This window comes from Octopus bimaculoides, chromosome 7 (assembly GCF_046866305.1).
Source record: "Octopus bimaculoides isolate indiv1 chromosome 7, ASM4686630v1, whole genome shotgun sequence".
In the NCBI taxonomy this organism is placed as follows: Eukaryota; Metazoa; Mollusca; class Cephalopoda; order Octopoda; family Octopodidae; genus Octopus; species Octopus bimaculoides.
The window spans coordinates 18,233,865-18,259,082 of NC_142934.1; the positions used below are offsets into that span (position 1 = coordinate 18,233,865).

A 25,218-nucleotide genomic window follows, 5' to 3' on the forward strand; every position below is an offset into this window, starting at 1 on the left:
CATCACTAAGTATCTCGGAAAGGGCAGTAACTCTGACTTGAGCAGTGATGACCCATTTAAGACCTACCAGTATAGAAACTGGACATAAATGAGAATGATGCTGATGATACATGTAACAAACGCAGAGCAACGCATCTGAAAGTAAAAAAATATATATCTATAGGCTATTAAAGGATAACAATAGCCACTACTTTTAAGTGTGTGTGCTATGTGTTGTAATTTGTGGGTTTTCTATATATGTAGTTGGGTTTATGGATGTTGTGTCTATGTGTGCAAATATCCATATGTAATTTTCAAACATTCATGTGTGTGTGTGTGTGTGTGTGTGTGTGTGTGTACAGGTAGATATTTCCATATTTGTATGTGTATGATACGTGTGTATGTTTGTATAATTATATATTTAAGTATATATACTGTCGAGTAATAAGGCAAAGGACAGCTCCCATGGCTTTGAAGTATCTCTGAAACTAGTAGGGTGGAAAGATGGGAGGAAGAAACGTCTCCTTAGTTTACTGCAATAAGAAACAGTGCATTGGGATATTGTGTTGTACTTAGGCTGGGGAAACTGGCACAGATGTTTGAAAGAAAGTGATCTTCACTTAAGATACTCAAGGGCTGGAGAGTGGCAGTTAAAAGAGGTGATGGGTTACAACCACTACAGAAGAACAGGCACACACCATCTGACAAGTTTTCACAGTTTTGTGTTTCCAATTTCATTCACAAAGCTTAGATCAGCCCTAAAAGTTTGGTGGGAGATACTTGCTCAAGGATTCAAACCTAGAGCCACATGCTTTATCATTGTTATCATCATCATTGTCATTTAAACATTCATTTTTTTCCCCCAGTTTGCATGAAACAGATGGAATTCATTAAGGCAAATTTTTTATTTATCAACACCATTTTGAGCGTGGCCGTTGCCAGTACCTCCTGATTGGCCTTCTTGCCGGTGGCACGTAAAAGTACCCACTACACTCTCGGAGTGGTTGGTGTTACGAAGGGCATCCAGCTGTAGAAACTCTGCCAAATCAGATTGGAGCCTGGTGTAGCCATCTGGTTCACCAGTCCTCAGTCAAATCGTCCAACCCATGCTAGCATGGAAAGTGGACGTTAAACGATGATAATGATCATTTCTTACTATTGCCAACCCTTACTTGTTTCTAAACAAGGTCCATAGCTAAAGACACTTGCCCAAGGTGTCATGCAGTGGGACTGAACCCAAAACCACATGGTTGGGAAGCAGACATCTTAACCATACTACCATACCTACATTGCTATAAAAAAAAGATACTTAACAGTAAACAAGCGGACACTTAAACAACATTTATTTACCAAAATTAGCTGTGAGGAAATGGCATCAACATGTAAAAGTGGAAGTACATTAGCTACAGCATGTGCATTACTTAACCAAACATAAAACAGAAATGTCAAAAGCAGCTGGTGTTCTTTGTATGACCCAGCCATTAACTATTTTGTGCTTTGTTACCAAGCTCTTTTGTGAGAGATGGTGGTGGATCATTTATGAATACCAAACCCATAAAAATGGTTACATCATGACAATAGCAACTAAATGTCTTTAAAAACAAGTAATTCAATTCTTGGGTCAATTTTTACGATGAAGGTCACAATGGCTGTAAATGGCAGTGTAGCTGAAGTTCTTTGGAATCTGGTATTCAATCTTTGCCATTGCTTTTATGTAGAGCTCAGTGTGAATAAGTGTTTTGTATGCTTAGTGGTGCATAAAGGCCATTCAGTTCATCCAGCTGTAAAAAAGACTTGCTCTTACACTTTCAAAATGTTTAAACTGAGAGCAACACTCCAGCTCTACTAACTTGTGTGTGGATGTAAATTTTTGTATAATCATCATCATCATCATCCTCTTTTCCATGCTTGCATGGCTCAGGCAGATTTCCTATGACTGAGCAACCTTCCACTTGCTGACCTTCACCTTTTGCCAAGCAAGGTTATATTTTTTCTGTGGTCAGACACATTGTCCACTGTGAGACTAGAAACAAACAACATCACTTGTATAGCAGTGATGCTCTTTTACAACCATCACATGATGTCAACAAGGCTACACACACACACACACACACACACACACACACACACACACACACACACACACACACACACACACACACACACACACACACACACACACACACACACACACACACACACACACACACACACACACACACACTTACATGTGTGTATGTATGAAATGTATATATGATGGGCTTCTGCACAGTTTCTGTCTACCAAATTCACTCGCAAGACTTTGGTCGGCCTGAGGTTGTAGAAGATACTTGCTCAAGGTGCCATGAATATATAAATTTGTTGGTGTGTCTATATCAGCAGCAGCAACCAATTTTTACTTTTCTGTCATGACCTATTGAAACAGGCTAAGAACTGGACTAGAGGGGTTTTCATATCTTCTGCAAAGCTAAAGAGTTTTCTCTACCCTATGTTGTCTCTATTCATTTGTTCCCTAAACTTTTTCCAACCTGCAAATCTTCAACATTCAAGGTCCTTGTCTCAGTACTATGTGCAGTTATACTTTTTACACAAGTACTTTTTAATCTACCCTTTACTCAGAACAGGAAACTTCTTTGCTACCAGTAGAGGTAACAGCTCTCTTAGCTCTTTTCTACCCCTTTCTTACTATGGTAACAATGCTTCTGGAACCCACCCGCCCATCTCCTTTGTCAATTAGGTCATTTTATAACAAAAGCTATCAACTAGTTTTAGAGAACCTGCTGAGATTTGAAGTTGTATATATTTCATACGTACTTTTACTGGTAACTGCCACACATCAAGTCTACCTGTAATCATTTTTGCAATCTCCCTCTGTGTGTGTGTGTGTTCATTGAGTTTGTGGCAAAAATTTGTACCAACTGCCGTTAGCGTTTCCAAAATGTATAACTGGCCCTCACCACCGAAAAGAAAATCATCTGTGTGGGTAATCTTTTGGATATAATATTGGCCGTTAGAGCCTCGTGCATCAAAGCTGAAGGGAGAATTCACTTTATGAGGGGGTACTGAAAAATTCATGGCTTTGTGTAAAAGAAAATAAAAGAGGATCAGTTAATTGATTTTAATCCCCCCTCAGATTCACACACTTATTGCAGCAGTCCTTCAGTTTTCTTCTAACCCTGTAAAAGAACTCAGTAAGTTGGGCCTCCAACCAGGCCTTTCATGATACCCTTAAAGCCAGGAATTTTTCAGCACCCCTCTCATATGTCTAGGTAAATGCAGACACACAGTGGTATTATAAAAGACCTTAGAAAGAAAACTGACTTGATGTGTGACAGATGTACCAGTGAAGTTAGCTGTACCTTTTTTTTGTAAAAATGAATGAATAAGTATTTATGGTACCCTGAGAAGTATTGAGTGACCTTTCATTATAATTTTCAACTACTATTGATAGCTTTTTTTATAAAAAAAAGAAAAAAAGTAAACATTAATGGATGGATGAACAAACAGACAGATGAATTGATTGATTGATTGATTTTTGTATGTTGATAGTACCCATCTTTGCCCAAGTTTATTAATACCAGAAGTAAATACAATCATATCACATCCATTCACTATATTTTGGATAAATTTCTTCACAAAGATGCCAACAATTTTGGTCCAGGAATATTGATTTACTTAGAATTGTTGTTTCCAAGCCATTCAGCAGATGGTTCAATTTGAGGTTTATCAAAATACATGGGAAAAAAAAAAAATCAACAAAAACAACTGGCATTTATTAATAATTGAAACTTCTTTTATTCATATTTCAGACTTGAAACTTAGAAAATCAATTTTTCATTTGTAGAAAATATGTATTCTTTGTTGGGGCTTTTTTTTTTAAATAAAATACTTTTTTTTTTTTTTTTTTTGTAGAAAGTATCAGTAAAAGCTCTATAGCATTCTTGAAAAGAAGTAAAAGATTTTTTTCTATGCATAATTTCAGCTATATAAGTGAAAATCTGTTGCCTACAACTTGGAATATGAATATATATATATATATATATATATATATAAAAAAAAAATGTGACACTTATTCAGTAGCCATGATAAAACTCCGAGTTTCAGATGACGGGGTGGGAGCCCATGCCAACATCTCTTCAGTTATCCGGCCATTGAAAATGCCTGTGAAAAATGACCGTTAAACAAAGGGAAATTACTGTGTGGTTGACCGTTATTAAGACAAAAGAGCTAATAGACCGCTAAGTAAGGGGAGGGGGTAAAAGTAAGGGAGTAGAGAAGTCTATAAGTTCGCATAAGCGCACCAATCCGTACATTCGCCTACCTTTACTTTAAACACACACATGCTCACCCACATACTCGCCAAAGACTATACATATATGTACATATGCATATATATACACGCATACACATCCACACTCACGCGCACACAACAACCCCGCACCCATACACACGCACGCAAAAAAAAATTTTTTATTTTATAGGGCTAAAAATAAGAAACAGTGTGGGAAAGCTATAAGGTTAAAACGCATCTAAATTGGGTATATATTCGCATGCACGCACATATATCTATATACACACGTACCCGCACACGCACACACTCACAAGTGTGTGCGGGTAATATATGTATTTCCAATCCCTTTACACCTTGGCCCACGGTCTTCTGTATTATCTCCAAGCTACCAAAGTTTTGTGATTGGATTTAGTAGACTGAAACTGAATGGTCATTTTGTGTTTGTGTGTGTGTATCAGGTTGAGTAAAAAGTAAGCAAAGTTTTGAACCATAAAGAATTTGTACAGGATTTTTGCAGAGTTTTGATTTTTTTTTTTTTTTCTTTCTTTTTTTTTTTTTTGCCATTTTCTGATAAGACAGACATAGACTTGCCCAAATGCATCAATAAAGTAACATTGATATTTTTTTCATCTGAAATGGAAATGTCAAAGTGCAATATTCGAGCAATTTTGCTATTCAACTTCAAAAAGGACGTAAAGCAGCTGAAACTGCTTGCGACATCAACGAAACGTTTGGTGAAGAAATGACCAGTGAGTGGTCAGCTCGAAAATGGTTTAAATGATTTCGCAGTGGAGTCCTCAGCCTTGAAGATCCTGAGCAGTGTCTTTGAAGTTTCAGTTTAATTGCCTTAATTAGACTATTTGATAAAAGTGGACAAGCCAAATCTTCAAAGCCCCAGCATGGTGCAGCACTCAAGTTAAAACTAGAAAAGGAGTATACATACACACAGGTATGGCTGTGTGGGTAAGAAGCCTGTTTCTTAACCTTGTGATTTTTGGTTCCATCCCACTGTACAGCACCTTGTGCAAATATCGTCTGCTACAGCCCCAGGCTGATCAAAGCTTTGTGAGTAAATTTCATAGCAGATTCTGAAAGAAACCATTGTGTGTGTGTGTTGTATTTGACTCCCACCACTGTTTGACAACCATAGTGGTGCAACAAAGAGGTTCAGTAGGATATGTACAAGTTCTGGGGTCGATTTGTTCAACTAAATCTGTTAAGGCAGTGTTCCAGCATGACCACATTCCAATGTTTCAGTCTAAAGACTGAAACTAGTAAAAGAAATAACAGTTAAAAAATACATAGGAGTGGCTGTGTGGTAAGTAGCTTGCTTACCAACCATGTAGTTCCAGGTTCAGTCCCACTGCGTCGCACCTTGGGCAAGTGTCTTCTACTATTGCCTCAGGCCGACCAAAGCCTTGTGACTGGATTTGGTAGACGGAAACTGAAAAAACCTTGTCATGTACGTATATATATATGTGTGTGTGTTTGTGTCTCCCCCCCCCCCAACATTGCTTGACAACTGATACTGGTGTGTTTATGTCCCCGTAACTCAGCTGTTCGGTAAAAGAGACTGACAGAATAAGTACTAGGCTTACAAAGAATAAGTCCTGGGGTTGATTTACTCAACTAAAGGTGGTGCTCCAGCATGGCTACAGTCAAATGACTGAAACAAGCAAATAAAAGAATGATTACACATACATGTATGCTTGCATGTGTTTGTGTGTGTCTGTATGAAGTATGTGTTAGTCTCTGTCTATAAATTCTATTTAATTCCTTCTCTCTGTTTTCTATTTTCAGTTTTGTTCGATCAGTCTCCATGGATAAATGGAAAGACAGTGAGCTGGAAAAAATGAAAGTGGGGGGTAATAACAAAGCAAAAGAATTCTTTGAATCACAAGAAGACTATCAAGAAGGATGGTCTATCCAGGAGAAATATAATTCAAAAGCTGCAGCACTCTACAGAGATAAGGTATTAATTTAAACTTATAGAGTCGTCATCGTTGTTGTTGCTGTTGTTGTTGTTATTGCTTACCTCCAAGTCAGCCCTGACCGAGCTGATGTGTTTCCAGTTAATGCAGACAATCAACTTGCCCTTTTATTCCTTTGGTACTATTGACACACAAAAGACACTCGCTACACTCTGTAAAGTGGTTGGCATTAGGAACGGCATCCAACCATAGAAACCAAGCCAAAACAAATGACTGGAGCCTGGTGCAGCTCTCCAGCCTACCAGCTCTAGTCAAACCGTCTAACCCATGCCAGCATGGAAAATGGATGTTAAATGATGATGATGTAGCTTAGGGTTTAGGGTGTTGAGCTCTTGATCATAAGGTTGTGAATTCAATTCTTGGTGGCACATTGTGTCCTTGAGCAAGACACTTTATTTCAAATTGCTCCAGTCCATTCAGCTGGCATAAATGAGTTGTACCTGTATTTCAAGCAACCAGCCTTGTTACATTCTGTGTCTCGCTGAATCCCCTTGAGAACTAAATTAAGGGTGCACGTGTCTGCTGAGTGTTCAGCCCACTTACGTGTTAATTTCAGGAGGAGGCTGTTCCATTGATTGGATCATCTGGAACACTTGTCATCATAACCAATGGAGCACCAGCTAGATAGACACAATCATGACTGTGTCGTTAAGAATTTCACTTTAAAACCACCTGGTTAGGGGTTTGGTCCTCTTGCTTGGGCTGTTTATGTCCTTCCTTTTATGTGCCGGTGGCACATAAAAGGCACCCACTACACTCTTGGAGTGGTTGGCGTTAGGAAGAGCATCCAGCTGCAGAAACTTAGCCAGATCAGATTGAGCCTGGTGCAGCCTCTGGCTTACCAGTCTTCAGTCAAACCGTCCAACCCATGCCAGCATGGAAAGCGGACGTTAAACGATGATGATGATGGTTGAGAGGAAAGGTTTGTGCCCATTGCCATTACAAGCTTATCAATACTAACGGGATCAATTTGGTTCGTGTTTCTCTTGAGCAGTTTCAAGGTTTAACGATTGGATACAATAAAGGGAGGACAACCCCAGTAACTCCAGTAGTAGTGGTGGTGGTGGTAGTAGTAGACGACGACAAGACAATAAAGGAAAAGGCTTTAACGGGAGGCAATGTGATTGTAAAACCAGAGGCTGGAGTGAGTTCTTGAGTGTGTGTCGGTTAGAAAGGTGGCCTTTCTTAGCAGTAACACAATGGTTTTGATTTGATTTATGCCTGTCATTGCAAAATATTTTTTGAATATGGGTTTTGTGCCTAATCAAAACAAATCTGTTGTTAATGTCAATATTTGTTTTTCTTTTTATCATTCTAGATATTAACCGAATCAGAAGGAAAAACATGGAACATTGCTACATCTACAGCACGAAATTATATTCCAGCTCAACCCCGGTTAACTCCCTTCAACGCAATTTCCTCAAAAGACGGTGTTGTCACATGTAGCGGTGGCTACCAAGAATCACATAGCTTATCAAAGTAAGTAAAATTATGTCTAATGAAATTCACCCTGCTCTATGTGTTTAATTGATTTATAAAATTTAGAATTACAAATTTGGTTGCAATTAGTAAAATGTTTAACTCCTCCTATTTTTGTATATTATGTACATATCTGATTATCCAAGTTAAGCACCGTGAAGCCTAGTTAGTACTTAGATGGGTGACCACTTGAGAAACCTAGGTGATATAAGCATCTCACACTTTATCGGTGCAGGTGTGGCTGTGTGATAAGAAGCTTGCTCCCCAACCACATGGTTCCAGGTTCAGTCTGACTGTGTGACAACTTGTGAGTGGATTTGGTAGATGGAAACTGAAAGAAGCCCGTTGTGTGTGTGTGTGTGTGTGTGTATACAGGTACTGAACCTCTTATCCAGCAACCTTGGGACCGGAAGTGGTCTGGATTTCTGGACACAGGCTAAATATATACCAAAATATGAGAGAAGCAGTAAAAAGCAAAGAACAAAATTGTATAATATATACAAATTAATACATTTCTAAAGCAGGGTCTAAAATTTAAGTATCTGTTCTTTTTGTTTCTCAATATCATAGACAGTAGACATACCAACACCATATTCCTCACTCAAAATATGCACCGAAGCACCTTTATCGAGTCTTGGGTAGGTTGGTATCAAAATAGTTTAAATAGTGTTCATATTTAAATTTAGACTAGCAACCTAGTTATGTAAAGCAAGTTATTTTTCTGAACGAACGAACGAAAGTATTTACCTCTCCTCATGGCTGAGAGTCAGAAGTCTTGAGCACAAACCATTGGCTGCATCTCCATATTCTATGTGGGGATGAATAGGGTCAGTGTCAGTGGATTCTGAGTTCTCTTCCAACCTCATTTTCTGTCTGGATTTGACATCCTTATCCTTCACTTCTTCATAAGCATTCTGAGGAAGTTATGCACAGAGTTATCCCTCTTTTACTTTCTCATTTATAGCATTGGAGTAGCTGTGAACTGAGCAGTTCCTTTTCCTAGAGACTTGCTTTAACGGAAGCAAAGGGAGCTTCACTCTCCAGTTTAAAAGCATGCTGGACACTGTCCCAGAATTTCTTAATCACCATTATTTTCCTAAATTCCTCCAAATTTTTGATTAATTTTGCAATTAATTGAAATACATCAACCTGAGTGGTTGGCGTTAGGAAGGGCATCCAGCTGTAGAAACTCTGCCAAATTTAGATTGGAGCCTGGTGTTGCCATCCGGTTTCACCAGTCCTCAGTCAAGTCGTCCAACCCATGCTAGCATGGAAAGCAGACGTTAAACGATGATGATGATGAAATATGACTCTGGAAGTGTTAAACAGTTGTTTTTCTATCAAAGAAAAAGAGGTTATCTCATGTAGGTTAGAAACGAAAGGGTTAAATAAATACTCTAGTTACTATTTACCCCTTACATACTTGATGTTTTCTTGGTACATATGTAGATTAAGAAAGGATTGTCATTGTCCAGACTACAATACAGTATCATAAATATGTTAACTATTAAAACTACTTCTCTTGGTACAACAAATTTTTTCTAAATAGAGATTTTGATTTATCTCCCCCTTATCATTTTTACACGTGAATGTGTATACAGGATGAAATATGCGATACATTTTTAAAATATGTTCATCCAATCATCAAAATCGTCATCATCGTCATCATCATAAGTCTGTTTCTCCATGCTGTCACGAATTGGACTGATCGCTTTGGTATTCTTTAAAATTGCCAAACAGAGTAGACTTACAGTTTCATTATCATCATGTGTGTGGGCATGGTTGTGTGATTAAGAAGTTTACTTCACAACTAATTCATTTCAGGTTCAGTTCCACCACACAGTACCTTGAACAAACGTTTTCTATAGCCCTGGATTGATCGATGCTATGTGTGCAGGAAGCCCATCATAATTAAATATATAGATACATACATATATATATATATATATATATATATATATATATATATATATATATATATATGGGAGAATATACGAAAAAACAACAACAGACGAGGACAGGTAGTGTAAATAACAAAAGGATATATTAGTATGACGCTCAGGAATACGGAAAGTCTTTGACGTTTCGAGCTACGCTCTTCAACAGAAAGAATACGGAGACAAGGAGAAAAACACGGAGAAAAAAAATTGAATAGTGTCCAGTCAACGGTCAAATATATATATATATATATATATATAGATATATATATATATATAGATATGCAGGGCAGGGAATCGTCAATTAGTAATAAAATTAATAATTAACAATTTTGCCGGGTAGCTCAGTATGAAAAAACCTTTTCGGTAAAATCATTTATAATCATAAATATATAGGGATTGACAGTAACCTGCTTCTCCAACATACTGAGAATTCAGAAATAGCAGCCAAAGAACTACTGATTCCAAAACTACAAATTATTACTCTAAATTGATAGCGTATTCTAGAGTATTCTTTGCTCTTAACTGTGAAACAATCGTACTAAATTAACTAAAGGCAAGTGGTTTTTTTACTCTTCTCTACTGTTTTTTGTTCTGTGTGTATCAAAAATATCACTATCAATTTAGAGTAATAATTTGTAGTTTTGGAATCAGTAGTTCTTTGGCTGCTATTTCTGAATTCTCAGTATGTTGGAGAAGCAGGTTACTGTCAATCCCTATATATTTATGATTATATATATATATTCACACACACACCTGTGTATGCTTGTGCATGCTTATAGTTGTGTGTTAATGTTTATATATTCCATGCACTTTACTACTTGAGGGAATTGGTGTTGATGTTGACTTGTTGACATTACAACCAGTTGTTCTGTGCTTTCAAAAACATGAGGAATAGAGATGCCTAAATTTAAAAACAGGTAAGAGTTGGAGGCAGGAAGAGCATCCAGTCAAAAAGTCCTGCCATAAATAAATCTCCATCAAAACCCATGCTAACCTGGAAAAATGAGCATTAAACAAACATCACCAGCTGATCATACAAGGCTGTTTTCATTTAGGACCATTTTAATTGAATACTCCTTTTGGTGTATCTTTTGTGTGTAACTCATTCTTCATTATCAGATTCAATATGTTTTTGTTTGCAGAGATGAGCTAGATAAGAAAAAAGAAGAATTCTTTTATAGCAGACAAATGGAAAATGCTGCCCGATCAGAGTAAGTTATTGGAGTTATTTTTATTTCATTTTACTTCTCAGAGCTCTCGAGCTTACTTGTTCTAATCAGTTCTGTGAGAATGGACAGTATCATCATCATCATCATCATCGTTTAATGTCCGCTTTCCATGCTAGCATGGGTTGGACGATTTGACTGAGGACTGGTGAAACCGGATGGCAACACCAGGCTCCAATCTAATTTGGCAGAGTTTCTACAGCTGGATGCCCTTCCTAACGCCAACCACTCAGAGAGTGTAGTGGGTGCATTTACGTGTCACCCGCACGTCAAAAGTTTCACAGGGTCTCTCAGGGTTCCTTTCCATAAATTATAAGACTCGGTACCTAGATATTGTTGTTGTTAAGGCAGCAAGCTGACAGATTTGTTAATAGTCTAGGTGAAATGCTTAGCATCATTTCATCCATCTTTATGTTGTTGAGTTCAAATTCCGCCAAGGTCAACTTTACCTTTCCTCCTTTCAGGGTCAATAAAATAAGTATCAGTTGAGCACTGGGGTTGATGTAAAAAATTGCTGGCCTTGTCACAAAATTTGAAAGCAGTGTTGCTGTTGTTGTTGTTGTCGTTGTTTTGATTAAGGTAGCAAGCTGGCAGAATTGTTAGCATGGTGGATAAATTCTTAGTGGAATTTCTTCCAGTTCTTTACATTTTCCCGGCGTTAGGAAGGGCATCTAGCTGTAGAAACTCTACCAGATCAGATTGGAGCCTGGTGCAGCCATCAAATCGTCCAACCCATGCTAGCATGGAAAGCGGACGTTAAACGACGATGATGAAAGGACATAAGATAAAATAAGAACAATAATGAATGAATGAAAAATAAATATATAGTGTGTGTGGTTGGTTTTATTCCTTTATTAATTAATTGTTTCTTTGTTATTTTTATCTTTCTTTTTTCTTTCAGAGACATTCCACCAAGCCAGGGAGGTAAATATATAGGTTTTGGCAGTACTCCTGACCCAGTTCCTCAAGATGATTATATGTCTTCTATCTCTACAGTAAGTTAATATTTAAAACTCACTTGAAATTGTAGCAGAATTAAAGCAAGTATTTATTTATAGCATTTACATTCCAAGTTCAAATCCCACTGAGGTCAACCTTGCTTTGCATCCTTTCAGTGGGGTTGGCAGGAGGGTCGATAAAATAAAGTACCAGTGAAGTACTAGCATCAATGTAATCAATAACTCCTTTCCTTTCCCCATCATCATCATCATCATCATCGTTTAACGTCCGCTTTCCATGCTAGCATGGGTTGGACGATTTGACTGAGGACTGGTGAAACCGGATGGCAACACCAGGCTCCAGTCTGATTTGGCAGAGTTTCTACAGCTGGATGCCCTTCCTAACGCCAACCACTCAGAGAGTGTAGTGGGTGCTTTTACGTGTCACCCGCACGAAAACGGCCACGCTCGAAATGGTGTCTTTTATGTGCCACCCGCACAAGCCAGTCCAGGGGCGCTGGCAACGATCTCGCTCGAAAATCCTACAGGAGCCAGTCAGGCGGTACTGGCAACGGCCTCGCTCAAAATGGTGCATCTCATGTGCCACCCGCACAAGAACCAGTCTAGGGGCACTGGCAACGATCTTACTTGGCTTGCCGGGTCTTCTCACGCACAGCACATTTCCAAAGGTCTCGGTCAGTAGTCATCGCCTCGGTGAGGCCCAATGTACGAAGGTCTTGCCTCACCACCTCAGCCCAGGTCTTCCTGGGCCTACCTCTTCCACGGGTTCCCTCAACTGTTAGGGTGTGGCACTTTTTCACGCAGCTATCCTCCTCCATTCTCACCACATGTCCATACCAGCGCAATCGTCTCTCTTGCACGCCACAACTGATGCTTCTAATGTTCAGCTTTTCTCTCAAGATACTTACACTCTGACGGGTATTCACATTGACATTACACATCCAACGGAGCATACTGGCTTCATTCCTTGCGAGCTTACGTATGTCCTCAGCAGTTACAGCCCATGTTTCACTGCCATGTAGCATGGTTGTTCGTACGCATGCGTCATACAGTCTGCCTTTTACTCTGAGTGAGAGTCCCTTTGTCGCCAGCAGGGGTAAGAGCTCTCTAAACTTTGCCCAGGCTATTCTTATTCTAGCAGCTACACTTTCAGCGCACCCACCCCCACTACTAACTTGGTCGCCCAGATAGCGGAAGCTATCGACTACCTCTAGTTTTTCACCCTGGAATCATTTTAAAAATAAATAATCACATCATCAAAATCTCAAAGCTACAAGATAATGTATTATTAATTCAAAACAATGTGAATAAATAAGCATTACATTTGACAGTAATCTGAATGCTAAAGGGTTGAATGTTATACTATTATCTACTGCTGTTGTCTTTGTCACTGTGCAAATGCAGGAAAATTGTTTGGAATAGAATAGTAGTTTCCAAAGTGGGCAGTATTGCTCCCCTAGGGGCAGTGGAAAGTTCCAAGGGGGCATTGAAGGAAAGTGGGGCAATAATAGGGTTACGATTCATGTAAAAAGTGGGGTGATAATGGGGTAACGATTCATGCAAAAACAACAAAATAATGGGTTCATAAGGTTAAGTTTTATTTGTGAAACACAGTTGCCTTGAGTTTGCTTCAGAAAGGGGTCTATTTTTTGATGGTTAGTTGGGATGGGGTCACTAGGAATGTGGCCGCAGTGTCAAGGGGGTGGCAGCCCAAAAAAGTTTAGGAACCACAGGAATAGAAGAATACAATGACGGTGTGTATATGTGTGTCCTGTTTGTGCCCTAATTTAGTGAACAGTCGGTAGATTTCCTCAGCTGGTGCAACCTACTGAATCATTTTAATGTAAGGTAGGTGGTCAATATTTGAATGATGTTCGTGGAATTGAAGCCACTACCACTATCACCACCACTTCCACCACCACCACCACCATCAGCAGCAGCAGCATCAATATTGCTATTTATTATTTTTGTCACCATCATCATAGTCATCATCGCTATCGCAATCATCATCATTATTCATAGCTGCGTTTTCTTTCAGCTGTAGGTCAGAAATGTTTACTTTGTGACAACTGTCACCAATCCATATGTATGGCTGTCGTAATCATCACTACCACCACCACCACCACTGATGCCATCAACATCATCATCATTATCATCATCAGCACCATCACTGTCATTGGTGCAACCATTATTTCCATATCCGTTTTGCAACACTTGCCTTATGTTAGATTACTTTGTCTGGTTTGCCCTAAAGTTGTATTTGTTTTATTTATATTCTTTTATTCTTTTACTTGTTTCAGTCATTTGACTGTAGCCATGCTGGAGCACCACCTTTAGTCGAACAAATCAACCCCAGAACTTATTCTTTGTAAGCCTAGTACATATTCTGTCTGTTCTCTTTTGCCGAACCACTAAGTTACAGAGATGTAAACTCATCAGCATCGGTTGTCAATCAAGCGATGATGGGGAAACAAACACAGGCACACAAACATATACATATATATATATATATATATATATTTATATTTATAAAAAAGAAGTTTGAAAACGCCAATATATAAAAAAAAAAAAATGAATTTTAATTTAACATGTTTCGGTTTTTGTAAAAACGAACCTTATCAAAACTACAAATTTAATAAAATGAAATTAAATGAAGAGTTCATAATTGTTCCTTACTGGTGTCAATAGTCTACCATTGCCAACAGGGACACTACTACTACTACAACCAACAAAAAATGCCCCCACGTGGACTATTGACACCAGTAAGGAACAATTATGAACTCTTCATTTAATTTCATTTTATTAAATATGTAGTTTTGATAAGGTTCGTTTTTACAAGAACCGAAACATGTTAAATTAAAATTCATTTTTTTTTTTTTTTTTTTTTTTTTTTATATATTGGCGTTTTCAAACTTCTTTTTTATAAATATATACGCACTCGTATGCCACTTACACTTGTTTATCAATATATATATATATATATATATATATATATATATATATATATAGACTTCTTTCAGTTTCTTGTTTCTTTATTGCCCACAAGGGGCTAAACATAGAGGGGGCAAACAAGCGGGTTAAGTCAATTACATCGACCCCAGTGCGTAACTGGTACTTAATTTATCGACCCCGAAAGGATGAAAGGCAAAGTCGACCTCGGCGGAATTTGAACTCAGAACGTAACGGCAGACGAAATACCGCTAAGCATTTAGCCCGGCGTGCTAACGTTTCTGCCAGCTCGCCAGGCTTCTTTCAGTTTCCGTCTACCAAATCCACTCACAAGGCTTTGCCGAGGTTACAGTAGGAGACACTTGCCCAACGTGCTACACAGTAGGACCGAACCTGGAACCATGTGGTTGGGAAGTAAGCTTCTTAGCACACAGCCACTCCTGCACCTATATGTATGTGTGTGAGTGTGTGTGTGTGTGTGTGTGTGTGTATATGTACATATATATATATATATATATATATACATATATATGTCTGGCTGTACAGCCTTTTTGTTTGTTTAATTCACCGTTTCGTTTCCCTGTCTTGTTTTCCGTCCGCCACTACGCTCCGCGAAAACAATTTAATTTGTGTTCGTGGGAAGAACCATTTTAACGATGTGTACTGCCTTAATTCTTCGAAACGCCGGAGTTTTAATGGTGGCAGCTGATGAAGGGGATGTTTCTATGTGGCCTGCTTGTTTGTTGCACCTTGTTTACCATTTTGTCCTTGTTCTTTTGCCACGTCATGTACCCAGTTATGTATCTATATGTACATGTAGATGAACGTATATACATACATGTACATATATATGCATATACTCATATATTGTTTATATATATATATATACACACACATATACATATACACTCGTGTGTGTGTGTGTATATTTATATGTGTATGTGTATATATGTGTATACATACATATGTATGTATTTAATTAGCAGTGGTATATAAATAGAAAAAAAACCTATATAATTCTGTAGTTATATTCTCTCTTTATAACAGCATTGGAAAGTCACAGCTGGTGAAGGGGGAGTGACAAAAGTAAAAGGTTGACAACTCATCACCTTCTATTGTCTGCAGCAAAGATACTCATCCGGTGGAGGTCAAGATAACTTAGTTGTTGCAAGAAAGTAATTCATAACCCAACTGTAAGCAGTGGGAGATTTATAATTGATGAGCACAGGCATGGCTGTGTGGTTAAGAAGTTTACTTCCTAACCACACAGTTTCAGGCTCAGTCCCACTATGTGGCACATTGAACAAGTGTCTTCCATAGTTCTACAAAACCTAATCTACTCAACAGAACTCTGTGGTTGGCCTGGTAGATGAAACTGAAAGAAGCCTGTCCGATATATATGTGTGTGTGTGTGTGTATATATATATATATATATGTGTATATGTATGTGCGCATATATATATATATATGTATGTGTGTATATGTATGTGTGCATATATATATGTGTGTGTTTATGTATGTGTGCATATATATATATGTGTGTGTGTGTTACTCTTTACTCTTTTACTTGTTTCAGTCACTTGACTGTGGCCATGCTGGAGCACCGCCTTTAGTCGATCAAATTGACCTAGTACTTATTCTTTGTAAGCCTAGTGCTTATTCTATCGGTCTCTTTTGCCGAACCGCTAAGTTACGGGGATGTAAACACACCAGCATTGGTTGTCAAGCGATGTTGGGGGTGGGGGGACAAACACAGACACACACACATGTTGGAACTTGACCATAATGATAATAATAATGTTATAAAACCTGCCTGGACTTTAGTCTCCAAAGCAAGAAATTATTAGTAGCTTGTATCATTATACTGTGTATATTAAATGATATGTGTGTATTTGTATCTTCCTCCACCACTATTTGATGACTGGTGTTGGTTTGATTATGTCCCTGTGACTTAGCTGTTCAGTGAAAAAGACCACTAGAATAAGTACCAAGCTTAAAAATAAAAAATTGGAGTCTATTTGTTTGAGTAAGCACTTCAAGGCTGTGCCCCAGTATGGCCACAGTCCCGTAACTGAGACCAGTAAAAGATAGAGATACATACTTTAAGCCTATGACTATATATGTAGTACTTACGCACCTATTCAATGAGTATGTTGTTGCAGTAACAAAACAACTGGATCATGTGTCATCAAACCCACAGCAACATTTATCATTGTCTTCTCTTCATCATTTCAAAGTTCACTTCTCCATGCTTGTATGGATCAAGCAGACTTTTGAGACAGCATTTCGATGGCTGGATGACCTTCCTCTTGCCAACTCTTGCCTTTCACCAAGCAAAGGTAATATTTCCCAATGGCTGGACAGGTGTAACGGTGAGGCTCTTTTACAGCTGTTGCACAATGCCAAGACTAGGAAATACATATACACATGTAGGCACACATGTGGCTGTGTGGTAAGTGGCTTGCTTTCCTATCACATGGTTCTAGGTGCTGTCCCACTGTGTGGCACCTTCGGCAAGTGGCTTCTACTATAGCCTCAGGCCGACCAAAACCTTGTGAATGGATTTGGTAGGTGGAAACCAAAAGAAGCCCATCATATAAGTATGTATATATATGTGTGTCTGTCTGTTTTTGTCTCCTCATCACCACTTGACAACCAGTGTTGGTGTGTTTACATCCCTTTAACTTAACAGTTCAGCAAAAGATTTTGATAGAATAAGTACTAGGCTTAAAAAAAAGCAAATCCTGAGGTCAATTTGTTCAACTAAAAACCCTTCAAGGTAGTGCTCCAGCATGACCACAGTCAAATGACTGAAACAAGAAAAAGAATAAAAGAATACACCTACATCTATACAGGGGGTTCCTTTCAGTTTCTCTCTATCAGATCCACTCACCACACTTTGGTCAGCCAGTGGCTATAGCACAAGACACTTTGCCCAAGGTGGCATGCAGTGGGACTGAAACCCAAAACCCATGTTCTTAATCACAGAAAATTAGACAAAATGTTTATGAAAGAGATAACAGGTCACAAAAATGTGACAACACAGAAAGATTAAAGAGAGTCAAATCCTATGAACAAACAATAAAGAACCCTCTGCATGAATAAATATAAACAAACATTATTTTCGACAGTTTCCCACTTTTTATTCTTCCTTCATTAACTAATTAACACAATTGCTGAGCTGAATTCCCCCCCCCCCCCCCCAGTATTATTATTATTATTATTATTATTATCATTTTCTACAACCTCACACACAGACATGCCTACAAACACTCCTACGCATACCCACACACTCATTTATTCACGGCATCACGTCATTGATTTTATTGTGTTGTTATTGTGTCAATAATACTGTTCCAATAATATTAATTTAATTTTAATTCCATATGTTAACACAAAACCAACTTTTTAGGCGAAGTGGAATTCAGGGCTGTAATAGTCTTACCTTTGTTTAGAGCAGTAGTGGCAAGCCTTTTTTTTTATTATTATATTTGGTCTTCTTTGCTTTTTAATTTTTTTTTTTTTTTTTTTGTGGCGCCCAGTGTACTAAGATTTTAATGAACTAATTGACAAAATTGCAATTACTAGGCAATTTTCTTTATGGATTTTTTTTTCTTTTTTGTTTTTGCTTTATTATCTACATGTTAAAATTTATTGTCAAGTGAAATATTATAGATTATTTTACTTAAAAAAATGCCACAAATCATATTTCTCTTAAATGCATCCATGTTGTTGTTTGGTACCAGATCAGCCCCGATTGAGGCGATCTTTCATCAGAGGCGTTCCAGCAATGAGCAACCCACCTTTTTTCTTTTTTCTTTCTTCTGGTATAATATACCTTGGACTACATTATTCAGTGTAGTCTTCCATTTTGAAGTCAGTAGAGGCTTGTCATTTGAGAGAAGTTTTGCTGCTGTTTCTAGCAAATCAAGTAATTACATAGATGCTCTCTCTCTTTGATTTGTCTTCAATAAAGTCGTTAGTATAGGTGACTCATTAGTGTGGTTAAAAACTCTGCTTCCCAATGACATGGTTTGGGGTTCAGTCTTTGTGCATGGCTTTTTGAGCAAGTGTTCTCTGCAATAGCGCCAGGCAAACCAAACTCTTGTGAATTGATTTGGTTAACAGAAACTGAATGGGCCTTGCTCTGTGTGTGTGTATATATATATATATATATATATATATAAGAAATAATTGAAATTCAGTTGAATTAGGTACTTAAGTTGAAGCACCAAGTCAGTCCGGTATTATCCGCACAGCTCGAAGTAAGGATTGTGGTTCATTTCTAATTTATTTGTCTTTTTGTCAACTACTAAATCTAAGACTTGAGAGGACTGTGTCTGTTTGGAATGAAAGACAAGAGTGAGTTGACAGCTCATGGCTAGGTATGCTCATAAATATTGTCAAAATATTAGGAGTAGTAAATTAGGTATAAAGTAGCTGTCTATAAAGGAGGCTGGGTAGGGGAAGACCCTAAATCATGATGTTAATTACCAGTTAAAGGGGCAAGACACTAATAAAACCTTTGATGTTAATACAGAGGAAATTTTATCTTGGAGTACTATGGGTGATTGTTTATAAACAATATTATGTTGTATAAAGATAAAATTTAAGATTATCAAAAATGATATCATAACCAAAATAGGTAAAATGTGTATATATATATATATATATATATATATATATATATATCAATTTTCAACATTAAAAAGGAAAGATTACATAGAATCAGTTTAATAGTCATTCATGTAATTAATTGTTTACCTATTGGGTGGTTTCTATAAAGACTGCTCTGGGCACTTACCTATAGAATACTGGAAAGATAAACAAGCTATCTATATATTAATTATAAGCCAAGAATCAGAAAAAATAAAGATGTTTACAGATACACACACATATTTATCTATGTGCACACATGCACACCTACATTAATATTTATACATTTATTGGATATAGTACAACCATCTCGCATATGTTATAAGCTATATGGTATGGTATGTGGTGTGCTATATGTAATTACTATCCCATCGAAACAACTGCCTAGTTAGTCTGACTTCGTCATGTTTTTGGTGATTAAACTATTTGTTCCTTTCTATGATGTTCTACCCTACTGATCATATTATGTATATTTGTAATAGCTTTTATGTAAGTAAGTCTCCTAATTATATACCCACTAGAAACTATAAAATCATATATGTAATAGTACCTGTAACATTGCAACTTATAAAATCTCTTCGGTCGGAATACCTTCAACTGCCCTCGTTACTCCCATACCTACTACCTCCTCTTTTAAGCTCACCTTTACCTCTTCCCTACCTCAAATTTTAATACCCTGTCTCTTTAAATGTAAGTTATATTTATTTCTTATCATTTTCTATAAATTCTTATTATTTTGTTTTCTTACTTTGATATCCTTACCTATTAACCTTTTATCCCTAAAAATTGTTACTGTTCTTAAATAGAGATTTTTCAGCTACTTAAGTCTATGCAAGATGGTTATACTGCATCCATATAAACGTATAAATATTTGTTTATGTGTATATATGCATATATGTACATAACCTATTAACCTCTTATCCCTTATAAATTGTTATCTTTCTTGTTTGTAAATAGATACTTTTTACTTACTTAAGCTTAGTCGAGATGGTTATATATTTATCCATATAAGCGTATAAATATTTATGTAGGTGTGCATGTGTGCACATAGATAAATACATGTGTGTATCTGCACACCTTTATGTTTTCTGATTCTTGGTTTATAATTAATATATAGATAGCATGTTTATCTTTCCAGTATTCCATAGGTAAATGCCCAGAGCAGTCTTTATAGATACCACCTAATAAGCAAATGATTTTTATTCCCATGCTGGCCACTTGATGAAATCGATATTTAAATATCGATCTTATCCTTATTTATATAAATTTATATATATATACACACACACACACACACACACACACACACACACACACACACACACACACACACACACACACACACACTCAAACACACATTTATAATTAGAAGAAAAGAGGTATTAAAAGAAATTTCATCATTATTGTTTAACATCCACTTTCCATGCTAGCATGGGTTTGGCGATTTGACTGAGGACTGGTGCAGCCTTCTGGCTGCACCAAGCTCCAATCTGATCTGGCAGAGTTTCTACAGCTGGATGCCCTTCCTAACGCCAACCACTCCGAGAGTGTAATTTGGTTAACAATATTCAACAAAAATGACACCAGTAAATATAAGTAAAATACAGATCCTAGGTGAATCCAAAATATCCTTTGGCAGTGGTCTGATAGTTGTAAATGAGTGTCACTATCATGGAAGTGTTGTCATTCATTTTTTTTTCTTCCGTGAAAACATGTCCAGTCATGAGGCAATGTTACCTTTCTTGTTAACAAGTGAGGATTGGCAACAGGAGAAGCATCCAGTGATAGAAAATCTGCCTCAACAAGTTCTGTCTGACCCATGCAAGCATGGAAAGGTCGATATTGAAATCATGATGATGATAGAATCAGCCATTAAAGGTCGAGCAAATAACCTTTTCTGTTTTTTTTGCGTAATGTTGCTGGAAACAAATATTTATTCTCTTTATTTGATTATTTCTCCTCTTTAGAAACCAATCTATTTTTGTCTCCATGCCATTCTCAGTTGAAAACAGCTGATTCTTGTTAATGACAATCACTTTGTTATATTCATGCAAAAATAAGTGTGAATGAATACATAGCTGTATGATTAGGAATTTCACTCTGTATCTCAAAATTCTAGGTTCAATCTCATTGTACAGCACTTAGGGCAAGTATCTTCTGCTGTAACCTCAGTAGGACTATCACTTATGTGGAATTTGATAGACGAAATGTGTAGAAGGCCATTATATATATATATATATATATATATATATATATATATATATATATATATATATTTGATGTACAAAAAGCAGAGAGAATGGTCAAGACTGGAATGTTTTTGATCTTAAATCTACTCAATCAGAGCTGACATTGGCGTTAAACAATAGCAGAAACAACAATCTTAGCAATGTTGTTAATGGCCCAAGATGATATTATTTTATTTCAGTGTTTGTTTATTTATTTCATTAAAAAAAAGTTTTTCATACTTTTCCAGGGTTGGGCATCGTTTGCGCTCAGTGCCAGCAAATTTGCAGCTGTTGCTTCAGAAAAGGTATGACCATTCAATATTAATTTCTTTTTATCCCTTTTTATTTATTCGTTTTTGTAATCTTTACTTGTGAAAAGATTAAAAAAAAGAAAGTCTTCTTCTTCTTCATCATCATCATTAACATCATCATCAACATCATTAACATCAACATCATTAACATCATCATCATTAACATCATCATCATTAACATCATCATCATTTGATTGACTGGGGGTGGGTCGATAAAATAAGTACCAGTTAAGTATTTGGGTTGATGTAACCAACTTACCCACTAGCCCCAAAATTCTAGCCTTGTACCTATAGTAGACAGGGCTATTATCATTATGGCAACAAGCCAGGAGAATCATTGATATGTTGGAGAATACGCTTAAGGCATTTCTTCCTGCTCTTTATGTGCAAGCTCAAATCCTGCTGAGGTTAACTTATCTTTCATCCTTTCAGGGTCAATGTAATAAAGTACCAGTTTGTTTACTAGGGATGATGTTATCATCTTGCCTGCACCCCTCTGTATTGCTGGCTTTGTGCTAAAATTAGAAACCATTATTGTCGTCATCGTCATCAAGCGAGCTGGCAAAATAACCAGCACACTGGATAAAATTCTTATCGGCATTTCTTCCAGTTTTACACTTCTAAGTTCAAATGCCACTGTCGATGACATTATCTTACATCCTGGGTCGATAAGATAAAATAAATACAAGAGACCGAGACCTTTGGAGATGAGCTGTTATTGAGAAAACCCGGCAAGTAAAGTGAGATTGCAGCTGCAGCCGATACCAGTGTCGCATAACCAGCCCATTTAAAAGTACCCTTGGATCACTGGGTGACATGCTGTGCTTGAGAAGACCTGTTGAGTCAAGTGAAATTACAGTCATGACCAATGCCAGTGCCATCTGACTGGCACCTGTGCTGGTGGCACATAAGAATCACCATTCAAACATGGTCGATGCCAGTGCCCTCTGACTGGCCCCTGTGCCAGTGGCACGTAAAAAGCACCCACTACACTCTCAGCGTGGTTGGTGTTAGGAAGAGCATCCAGCTGTATAAACCTTTGGCAGATAAGATTGGAGCCTGGTGCAGCCTACTGGCTTGCTAGTCCTCCATCAAACCATCCAACTCATGCAGCCATGGAAAACGGACATTAAACGATGATGATGACCAGTTGCACACTACAAGATTAATATAATTAACTAGCCCCCTTTCTGTAAAGATGCTGGCTTTGTGCTCATAGCAGAAAGAATTATCATTATTAAGGTGAAATGACAAAACCATTAGAGCACTATAAATAAATGTTTGCACGATTTTCTTCAGCTCTTTATGTTTTGAGTTCAAATCCTATCACTGTCTACTTTACCTTTCATCCCTCTTTGGGTCCATTAAAATAAACCACCATTCAAGTATTAGGGTTGAATTTTTGAGAAGGGGTGGAGGTTATTGAATAATCTCCTTCCTCTCAAAATTGCTGGCCTTGTTTCATAATCAGAAACCATTAAGGTTGTTGTTGTTGTTGTTGTTGTTGTTGTTGTTGCAGTTATTTTTTCATTCTTAATTTGTTAGCCGAGGCATTTGGTTTATTTTGTTTGTTTGTTTTCCTTTTCCCACAGGTGTCTTGTTTTCGCATGGGTACTTGTCTTTGTTGTTTTTCAGCCAAAACAAACTGACCACTTTTTATATTGATTTTTTTTACTTACATTATGAGTATTTTGTTTTGTTTTAAAGTAGGTTTCCATATTGCTGTTACAATGATCTGATTATTGTTGTTGTTATTAGTTTACTACTTAAGATAACAAGCTGGAAGAATTATTACTACGCTGGGAAAAATGCTTAGCAGCATTTCTTCTGACTTTGTGTTCTGAGTTCAAATGCCACTCAGGTTGACTTTGCCTTTCATCCCCTTGGGGTCAATGAAATAAGTGCCACTTGAACATTGGGGTCGATGTAATCAACTTACTCCTCTGAAATTGCTGGCCTTGTGCCAAAATTAGAAATCATCATCATTATTATTATTGAGTGAGAGAGCAGTGCATGCCATCAAAGTGACACGGGGGTAAAATATACGAAGCCCATTATACCCATCATGACTACCCGTCTGATAAGGGTACACCAGGCACATGCATCACAACCATATGTGCACGACATGGTGATCTCGTATCAAGATAAACAGCGCATGATCTTGCAGGTGGAGCCCAGCTAGAATTTTCATCAGGTCGAGTAGTCCATACTGCTCAAAAGGTCACTGAATAATGGTTGTTTAAGGATGTTGAATGAAACACCCATATTTCCAGAGGTGAATTATTCAAACCCCAAAAAATTCCTCACAACACATGGCTATGATGTTCCCCCACTACTTCTGCTCGTGCTGAAAGATGCACAAATGGTCAACCACCAAGGGACATGTTCAACTGGTTAAGGTTAAACAACTGACAAACATATCTGTGGTATTGAGCAGAATATTTGTTGTAGCCCATCTATTATTATTATTATTATTATTATTATTAAGGTGGTGAGCTGGCAAAATTGTTAGCATGTTGGGCGAAATGCTTTGCAGCACTTCGTCTGTCTGCATGTTCTGAGTTCAAACTGCGCCGAGGTTGACTTTGCCTTTCATCCTTTGGGGGTCGATAAACTAAGTACCAGTGTAACACTGAGGTCAATGTAATTGAATGGTCCCCTTCCCAAAAATTTCGGGCCTTGTGCCTGTAGAAGGAAGGATTATTATTATTAAGGTGGACTAGCAGAGCCGTTAGTACATCGGGTAATATACTTAGCGGCATTTCATCCATCTTTACAATTCTGCGTTCAAATTCTGCTGAGATCAACTTTACCTTTCATCCTTTCAAGGTCGATAGAATAAGTACCAGTTGAACACTGGGGTCAATGTAATCGACATAACCCTCCCCAAAATTTTCCAGGCTTTGTACCTATAATAAAATTATTATTGTTATTGTTGTTAAGGTGGTAAAACTAGTAGAATCATTAGTTCATTGGACAAAATCCTCAATGATATTTTTTTCCCAGCTTTTACATTCTGAGTTCAAATTCCTCCATGGTCTACTTTGCCATACATTCTTTCAGGGTCTCTAAAATAAGTACCATTTGAGCAGTGGAGTTGATGAAATTGACTTATCCTTACTAGCCACAAAATTTCAGGCCTTGTGCCTGTAGTAGAAAGAATTGTTGTTGTTGTTGTTGTTGTTGTTGTTATAACTATCATTACTTAT

At 37.5% G+C, this 25,218-nt stretch overlaps 1 protein-coding gene across 2 annotated transcripts in view; it reads left to right on the forward strand.

Moving 5' to 3' along the window:
• LOC106873885 (ADP-ribosylation factor GTPase-activating protein 1) overlaps positions 1-25,218 on the forward strand; it is a 175,015-nt gene that overhangs the window by 17,595 nt on the left and 132,202 nt on the right. For both annotated transcript variants that reach the window (XM_089354885.1, XM_089354886.1), the window contains exons 3-7: positions 6,071-6,242; positions 7,580-7,740; positions 10,823-10,891; positions 11,808-11,901; positions 21,947-22,003. In XM_089354885.1, the coding sequence (XP_089211011.1) occupies positions 6,071-6,242; positions 7,580-7,740; positions 10,823-10,891; positions 11,808-11,901; positions 21,947-22,003 (553 nt within the window). The remainder of the gene's footprint in view (positions 1-6,070; positions 6,243-7,579; positions 7,741-10,822; positions 10,892-11,807; positions 11,902-21,946; positions 22,004-25,218) is intronic.